The sequence below is a fragment of the Leptopilina heterotoma genome, unplaced genomic scaffold, assembly GCF_015476425.1.
Source record: "Leptopilina heterotoma isolate Lh14 unplaced genomic scaffold, ASM1547642v1 Lhet_70, whole genome shotgun sequence".
Lineage (NCBI taxonomy): Eukaryota > Metazoa > Arthropoda > Insecta > Hymenoptera > Figitidae > Leptopilina > Leptopilina heterotoma.
In genome coordinates, this window is record NW_025111162.1 from 982116 (window position 1) to 991847 (window position 9732).

At 36.3% G+C, this 9732-nt stretch overlaps 1 protein-coding gene across 1 annotated transcript; it reads left to right on the forward strand.

The window, feature by feature from the left end:
- Positions 1 to 2845: 2845 nt before the first annotated feature.
- Positions 2846 to 9378, forward strand: LOC122510558. Its single transcript, XM_043625315.1, has 3 exons — positions 2846 to 3074; positions 7602 to 8345; positions 8531 to 9378. Exons 1-3 carry the CDS (start codon positions 2846 to 2848, stop codon positions 9376 to 9378), a joined length of 1821 nt encoding a protein of 606 aa, XP_043481250.1.
- Positions 9379 to 9732: the final 354 nt, after the last annotated feature.

Sequence of the window (9732 nt, forward strand, 5' to 3'; positions counted from 1 at the left end):
ATGGAAACGTCTGTGATTCTGCGTCGTCGTTGGCATCGTTGACGAATTTTGCGCCTACTGTGAGTGGTGTGCTGACCGGCTTGCAGTCACTCATCCCGAATCTTTTCAAGATCTCTTTTATATATCCAGCTTGAGATAGGGTGATGTTCTTTTGATTTCGTTGCACTTCCAGGCCTAAAAAGTATCGAGCTTCGCCGAGATCTTTTACCTTGAATTCTTCAGAGAGTTTTTGTATTATTTTTCTCTCCCTGGTTCGATCGTTCGAAAATAGCAAGATATCGTCGACGTAGACGACGAGAAAAGTCAGAGTGTCTTTATCGACGTACACGCACGGATCCGAAGAAGTTGGCACAAAACCGATGTTCCGGAGAATGGCGTCCAGCTTCGTATACCACTGACGTCCTGCTTGTCGAAGACCGTAAATAGCCCTGTTGAGTTTGCACACTTTCGGTGATTCATCCAATTTGTCGAGAAAGACTTTGGCTGTCTTTGAAATTTCTGGATTCGAGTTTTCCGCGGTCATCCTCTTCAGCATTTTCTCGAGTAAATCCGGCTGTTCCATCCAAGCTTATTTCGCAGCACAGTTCGACATTTTATGACCTTTTCGTTTGTTGGTCGATCAACCAAGTCGAAAGTTTTGTTTGAGATCAGACTCTTAATTTCTTGGTATATTGAATCCTCCCAATCCTGGCTATCTGGACCTGACAGAGCGTCTTGTATCGAAATTTCACAGGCAGTCAGGCGTCGTTGTCCGAGTCCCAACCGTGAAATTCTTCGTCGCTTGATTCGTTGCTGACGTCAGGTTCACGGGGTTCCGGTGATTCGGGGCGATCATCTTCACGCCGAGTGTGATATCCTTTTGTAGGTCTTCCAGGTTTGCCGGTTCTGATAATTGTTGGTCGTCCACGTCCTCGTTTTGCGATGTTTTCAGCTAGAGGAATGAATTGTTCGATTGGCTCCGCGTTGACGGGATCATTGTTGATTCGAAGATCGACATCCGAATTCGCCTTTTGATTATTGAGAAATTCTATATCCGGTGTGGATGTTGAATCCTCTTGAACACTGATTGTTGAGAACTCGTCCATAAATCGTAGATCGCGAGTTATTCGTATCTTCTTTACAGCTGAATCCCAAACTCGGTACGCTTTCGCTGTCGTTGAGTATCCGACAAAAATTCCTTCGATTCCTTTTGGTTTCAATTTATCTTTGTTGGAAGTATTGTTCAGAAAATAGACCTTGGTGACGAATCGTCGAAGATGCCTGACATCTGGACGTTTTCCTGTCAACATTTCGAAAGGAGTTTTCATATTCAAAAGTTTGGTGATGCATCTATTCCGCAAATAACAACCAGTCGATACCGCTTCACCCCAGAATGATTGTGGCAGTCCAGATTCCGCAAGTATACACCGAGCCAATTCTATCAAGGTCCGATTTTTACGTTCGGCCACTTTCACTTTTTGCGTTTTCGACAACACTTGCGATGTTCGGCTCACTGTCCACGAGAAATAAATCGCCTTGATGTTTCGCGAGTAATTTTACATTTTCGTTTTTATCTTTAATTTGCGCGCACGTCCGATCAAAGACAACACTGTAACCCTTATCGACAATTTTAGCGACCGATAGTAAATTTGTACGCAGAGACGGCACATACAGAGTATTTTGTTACAAGAAGGATTTATCCTCTTTTCCATTTGAAACTGTCATACGCACTTCACCCTTGGCGGTGACTTTTGCGACTGCGTCACTTGCTAATTTCACTCCACTATTGGTTTCGCGAGAATTCAGAAAGAGTTTAGGGTCTTTGCAAATATGTGATGTCGAACCGCTATCGAGGCACCATTTTTCACCTGTCACAACATTAAATGACGAAGCACTTGGAATTTCGCGAACTAAAAACGCGTCCTCGACTGAATTTGCCTTTTGATTTAAGGACCTTTTTCGTTTGAAACACTTGGCTGTCTTGTGATTAGTTTTTCCACAAAAATCGCACTTTAAATCACTTCGTTGGTAGGAATTTGAATTTCGATTGTCACTTCCGGTGTTATTCTTGAAAGATCCTTTTGGATTTGATTGTCGATGTTTCACGTACATAGCACAACTAGAATCTTTACTTTTACGCTCCCTAGCAAAATTCTCTTCGATTATTTTAGCCATTAAATTGTCCACACTAGACAAGAAATCGCGAGACTTTATAGCACAACAGAAATTATTGTAGCTTTCCGGTAAGCTGTGAAGCATCATGATTGTCAAGAGTTCACCGTTAACGTCCACTTTCATTTGTTGCAAATTGTCCACTATACTCATAAAACGCGATAGAAAGTCTTGCACATCGTCACTTTCACGCATTTTGAGCAGTAACAATTGTTCCAATAAGGTGGCTTTTCTTGTGGGACCTTGAGACGCGTATATTGTTTCGAGTTTAGTCCACACTTCGTTCGATGTTACGCAATTTCTGATATGTTTTAATTGAGAAGAACTAATTGATAGAATCAAGTCAGATTTTGCTATTCGATCTTCCAGATTCCATTTTTCGAGCGCTTGTTGCGCGACTTGCCGCGCGTCTCCCTCTCCTGTAACGGCGGGTTTTTCTTTGTCACCAGCGACGTATGCCCAGGATCCACTTTTCACTAAGAGGGCCTCTACTTGAATCTTCCATGTTTCATAATTATCCTTGGAAAGGAGTTCGATTCGCATGGGGGTAAACGAATTATTTTGAGCTTGAGCCATTTTCGAAAACTTGTATGCGTGTGTGTGTGACCGACGCGAACAATCGTGATGGCGGCTAATGTCCCGTTCCACGTAAAATAGATCGCGAGATTATTTTCATGAATAGAAATCGTTGCGAATGATTACATGTCCGAAAACCCGATGTAGCACTGCACGAACAATTCTTGCGGTTCACTTTTCGTTACAAAAAGAGACGATACCGAAAAATATACGCGAGGATGCAACCGAGAATATTCGAATGATCACGGCGTGTCTCTATGGCGATTTGCGAACCATAAACACTTTTATTACTTTACCGATATTTGTCAATTTCGTCCACTGGGCCCATAACCTGTTAAGGTGTGCGAGTGAGTGTAGACGAATTTATCGAAAGAAAGTATTTATTAAATGTATATTCAAATTAACAAATTACAAGGAATGTAATTAAACACGAAGTGAATGAATGAACTGATTGAAAGATTCTTTTATTGTGTGAGTGTTTTAAGTGAAAGTCAAGAAGACTAGAGACAGGAGGGCTAACTCGGCTGTTTTCTCACTCACAGCAGTGAGTCAGTATTAGGGGGGTTCTGAAGGCGTAGTTAGATTGCGCCAAATATCTTGTTTTCGGTTCTGCACATCTCAACACTCTTACATTATATATTTGAATACGTGACACGCGTGTGTGAGTGTAAGTGCAGAATCAAAACACGATACTTGGCGCAATCTAACCACGCCTTCATAATCCCCCTATATTTGTCCTACCCCCACTACTGCAGTTAGTCCTCCTGTCTCTAGTCTTCTTGGTGAAAGTAAAAGAAAGGCGATTAAAGCGCCACACTGAATCTGAATATTAAAGTTCTAAGTAAAAATGTCGTAAGAGCGCGAATTACAATTCCCAACACAAGTAATTCAAGTTTTTACACTACTAATTTTGTAATGGTTGATTGTTTATTTTATATAATACATTATCAGTCAACTGGTTGATTTAGGGGGAAGTCCCCTAGTACCGGACACCTAAGGTTTTCATGCAATAAAATTAAAACTACTTCAAAAAATATGACTTTATTTATGAATTAATTAACTCTGCAATATATAACACCAAAATCAATTAACAAAACTAGAATATTTTGATAAACTTTTTTTTAAGTTTAATTTAGTTTTGGTATCGAAATACTACAATTTTGAAATTGTCCCCTCTAGTACCGGACATCAAAGACTGTATTCTTGCTGTATTAAATGAAGTGTTATTGCCGAAGATATTGTAAAATAAAATCACCAACTTTAGAAAAAAAAAATTTTTCCTTTTTTATTTATTATATAAATTTTACAGTGCATCTTACCAAAAACACATTCACATTAAGTGTATAATTGGTTCAACGAATATTCCTGTCTAATATATTCAAATAAAACAAAAGTGACTTAACTATTCACTTATTGGCTGAGTTTACCTACAAAAACCAATTTTTTAACTGTCCGGTACTAGGGGAATTCCTTGTGTCCGGTACTAGTGGACAAGCAATCCTCAAAATTATGTTATTTTATACTAACACCGTTAAGAAATTTAAAAAAACTTTTACAGTCTTGGAATTATAGTTAAACCCTCTCTAATGCAAGTTGAAATAAACACGTAAGCACAAAACTATAGTAGTAATCGCACTTTGAAATTTATACGATACAACGTCTTCTCGCTAAAAAAACAATTTAGTGCTCTCATCGTGGTCATTCGCGTTATTGACAAACCGAGCACTCTGATTCTTTATTATTACGTTCTTCCGCGACTTTTTTGACAATTTTTTAATCCGATGATTTGTCATTTGTTGAAGAACTAGAAGTCTCCGGCACTAGGTGCCGTCCGGCGTTAGGGGACTTCCCCCTACTACACATCTACGAAGAATTTTTTTTCAGTTTTTCCATCCCTTAAAACAGTAGTATACTTGAAATAACTTGTTTCTTAAACCTCGCTTAACTACAGTGGTGTTTACATTAACCCCGAATTTTAGGAAAATTTCAAAATCTCGGGGTAAATGTAAACAGTCGATTCAGGTATGCATCAATATTTTTTTGTACCTCATAAAATTTTTCTAGCGTACTCTAGTAACAAGTTCATGCAAAAGAAATTTGTCCGTTTTACCTTTTAACAAAACTAATGTTTTTCGTGAAAATAGATATTCCGTTTACATTCAACCCAATTGACCCTAATTCAACTGTCCATTTTTTTACTTTATAATTATATAAAAAAAATTAAAATCCGAACTTTCGATTATCCGTACCCGGCCTTGCCTAGGTTAGTTCGGATAATCGAGGTTCCACTGTAATAAACTTCTTTTTGGAAATTCAATTATTTTTAAAAGTAAATTTATTAATTTATTTCTGGAAATGCAATTATTTTTAAAAATTCTAATAAAATCGTTCGCAAGAATTCAATTATTTTCATAAATAATAAAATGCTTTTTAGGAATCAATTATTTTCATAAATAATGAAATGCTTTTTAAGAATTCAATTATTTACGAAAAAATTTAATAAAATACCACACAGACATTCAATTATTATTGTAATTATTATTACAATTAATTAATTATTATTATTGTTATTATTTTTTATTAAATTTTAATAGAATTCTTTGTAAAATTTAATTATTTTTCAAAACTTTTCGCAATTTAATGATTTTCAATAGGTACATATCTATTTTCATTAAATTTTCAAACAGAATTCAATTATTTAAAAAAATTTTTATATAATCCTTCGCAAGAATTAAATTATTTTTATAAATATTTAAATTCTTTCATGAATAATAAAATTCGTTGCAGGAATTGAATTTATTAGCAGGATAAGAAAGAATTAAATATTTTTAAAGAAAATTACGAAAAAGTCTGGAAAATATGTAGAATGGAATTTTAGTCAGTTTTATGAAGAGTTTTTTTGGTCTTCAAGTTTAATTTTTCAATAGCTAATTTGTTACTACTTTTTGCTGGCCTAAGTTGGCCACTCTGCGTTTCTCAGAGATGGTATACTGGACGAATCTATAATTTCGTGGTGTGATATATTGATAAACCATGATATAATTTATGGACCTAATTATTATCTAAGATTCTTCTACGCATTGTGAGGACAATAATATTGTTTACGACAAAAAAAATTTAATTTTTCTTGTTTTTTCGAGAGCAGCTACAAGAGATAAATAATTAAAATTTTCTAAATGAGTGTGTGCGCTAGTTCTTTTATTTAATGTTGTAATAAGAGGTTCTGTTGATTTTTTAATTAATTTTTTTTATTAACGTAAGAATTTGAAACTTTTAAAAATGTACAGTGGTCCTAAGTTGGACACCTATTATTATTTTTGTTTGTTTTCATTTATGTTTTGTTTATCTTTTTTGTGTTTTTTATCACAAGAAAGACCGAGAAAGTGTAACCTATGAATTAAACAAAAACAAAAAACAATAGAAAAGACATACTACAAAAACGCCAGTCTCCACCACGCAGCCATCCACTACTAAAAATAAATAAAGAACGATGCTGAGAAATGGTCAAAATTTGCCCCCAAAGGGGATTGTAAAAGAAGTATATGTTTTTATAGATTTTGACCTGCTGAATCCAAAAATTACCCTTAGAAAGTTCTATACCTTGGGGAAAGGGTTGAAAAACCACCCTTAACTCAGAGATACCGTTTTCAATAAAAAACAGTAAAATGTGAAAAAAATTTTGTAAATAAGAAATGTTTACACTATAATTTAATAAAATAAGTAATAGCAACCGCATAATTTAAATCACGATTACGACCCTTGCAGTATAAAAAACTACCCTTTCATACATGAACCCTTATGACAAAACCCCAAAAAGGTATAAAACGTAAATATATTGATAGATAACAAAGCAATAATTAATCCTTTAAAAATAAACAACGCTAACCACTGCTGTAGAAATATCGGCCACCCCTGAATATGTTAAAAAACCACCCTAAACAACCAAAAACGGAAAAAAATTCGAAATGTCATGGACTAAGATTCTAATGTTTTTGTTAAAGAGTTATACCTACCAATAACAAATAAGCAACTATTGTTACATCCACCATTAACTCAACAACCTTTAATCATGATCACAAACCATCCCTATATCATCCCTAAAAAAATTACCTCCGAAGTTACAAATTAAAAACCAAGTTATTTTGCTATTTATGACTGTGGCTACTGTTTTCACATACCCACACTTACACATACATAAAAATTAAAAACAATTTGTTTATTTATTTATGAAATTTAATATTTTTTGTTAAATTTAAATTGATTCTATAAATGGATATATATATATATATATATATACATATATGCATATACATATATAACATAGTTCACAAACAAATACACAACACACACACATACAAATTAATGTATACACATTAGGTTTTATGTTTGTTGTTTATAATAAATTAATATTTTTTGTGATTTTTGTATTCTGGACGGAATATTCTAAACTTTTCTAACTTTCTTACTTTTAACAGTTTTGTACACTTTTTCGCTTTCAGGTAAATACCTGAGACCCTTTTTTTATTACCTTGTTATTCAACTCGTTGCACGTTCAGACTTGCAAACTTTTTGGGCTCTGTACGTAGGTAGTACATTGTGAGTCACATTTTTACCTCTACAAGTCCCTTTTTTCAATTGCATAGATTAGTCAGTACCTTTTGCGCTTCCGTCCAGAGCACAAGCATAATTCTCGAAACAAATTCTCAAAATAAAAGCAATTTTTTAGTTTAATCGAGTTTCAGCTACTTATTTATTTTTGCACCTTTAATCACCAAAGTGGTGACCCCGACGTGATTTTTCTTTTATGGTGTCATTAAAAGCGCATTTTATTTCAATATAATATTCAGATTTCTTGACTAAAAAAATCAAAATAGCGAACGGAAGTGATAATAGTGAAACGTTCAATGCCGCATTACAAAGTGCATTATTTCGTTCAAATTTAAATGTGAAGCTCCCGAGTTTTATTTATTCTGATCCAGAATTATGGTTTTCCATGGTGGAACAGCGTTTTGCCGTATCTCAAGTGACAAGTGAAAGTGAAAAATATACATGCGTCGCGAACGCCTTAGATCCGAATGTCGCAGTGGAAGTGCGCGATATGATTGTTGCGATTCCTAAGACAAATCCGTACACTAAATTAAAGAAACAAATTATTAAACGGTTAAGTGCATCGCAGGAGGAGAAAACGCGTAGATTACTAGAATCAGAAGAAATAGGCTATAGAAAGCCTACACAATTTCCACGACATTTGCAAGCACTCGCTGGTGCAACTGTACGAGACACAATGCTCAGAACATTGTGGATCCATCGCCTTCCACACAATGTGCAAGCAATTTTAGCCGCGCAACAAGAGCTTGCATTAGACAAGCTCGCAGAATTAGCCGATTCAATTATCGACGTGAGTTCGCGAAATCGCCCTTCGGTTTCAGAAGCTGCAATAAATAGTGCGTCTCTCGACCTGTTATTACAAAAATTTGAACAAGTTGTGACTACAATGACTGAAAAAATGGGCATAATGCAAGCACAAATCGCTGAAATTCAGAATAAAAGAGACAATAATCGGTCCGGTAATCGCGGTAGATCTCATTCTCGCGGTCAGTCACAATCTCGCGGAAGAAGTGAGTCAAATGGTGTTTGTTAATATCACAACCGTTTCGGTGATAAAGCGACAAAATGTACGACGCCATGTTCGTACAAACCGGGAAACGAAACGGCCAGTCGTTAATGGCGACAGACGACCTTTGCCCAACCACGTCGCGCCGTATTTTTATCCGTGATTCAGCGACAAACATGCAATTTTTAGTGGACACTGGTGCGGATTTATGCGTGTTTCCTCGCGCGTTACTCCGTCAGTCGCGAGAAAAGTCTTCTTACGAACTTTCCGCGGCAAACGGGACAACTATTGCAACCTACGGTACCACTAACATTAATCAAAATTTGGGACTGAGACGTGACTATCCGTGGAGATTCGTTGTCGCGGACGTGACCAAACCGATTATCAGCGTCGATTTTTTGGCACACTACGAGTTGTTGGTAGATGTTAAAAGTCGAAAATTAATTGATTCAGTGACAAAGCTCGCAGCAGAAGGAAAAGCGGTCAATGGTAAAATATTTAGTGTTAACAGTGTTTCTGGGTGTAGTGTGTACCATGAGCTTTTGGAAAAATTCCCGGAAATTACAAGACCTGACGGAAGGGTTACAGCAACACACGGTACAGTTCATTACATAAAAACGCGAGATGGACCTCCGGTAGTGCAAAAACCGCGACGTTTAGCCCCGGACCGACAAAGAGCCGCGAAAAAGGAATTCGAAAATTATTTAAAGCTCGGTATTGCAAGACCATCGAAAGCTCGATGGGCATCACCACTACACATGGTTCCCAAGCCTGATGAAGAGTGGAGACCGTGTGGCGATTATCGAGGTCTTAACGCGGTGACGGAACCTGATTGTTACCCTGTGCGTCATATACAAGATTTTACGCATAATCTTGCCGGAAAATCTATATTTTCAGTGATAGATCTTATGAAAGCGTTTCACCAAATTCCGGTTGCCGAAGAGGACATTTGTAAAACAGCCATTACAACTCCGTTCGGTATATTTGAGTTTCCTTATATGACTTTCGGTTTGCGGAATGCGGCACAAACATTTTAGCGTTTTATCGATGAAGTGCTTCGTGGTTTAGATTTTTGTTTTGTCTACATTGATGACATCATCATAGGAACAAGAGCATATAGAACATTTATAAATTCTTTATACGCGTTTACGGAAAATGCGGAGTGGTTATTAATACCTCGAAATGTGTTTTCGGACAAAGTGCAGTGAAATTTTTGGGATATCTTGTCAGTGGCAGTGGTTCTCAACCTTTACCTGATAAGGTATAAGCAATTCAAACTTATCCAAAACCAGAAACAGTGAAACAAGTTCGTAAATACTTAGGTATGTTGAATTTCTACAGGAGATTCATACCTGAGGCGGCGAAAATTAAAGCACCTTTAAACGAGTTGT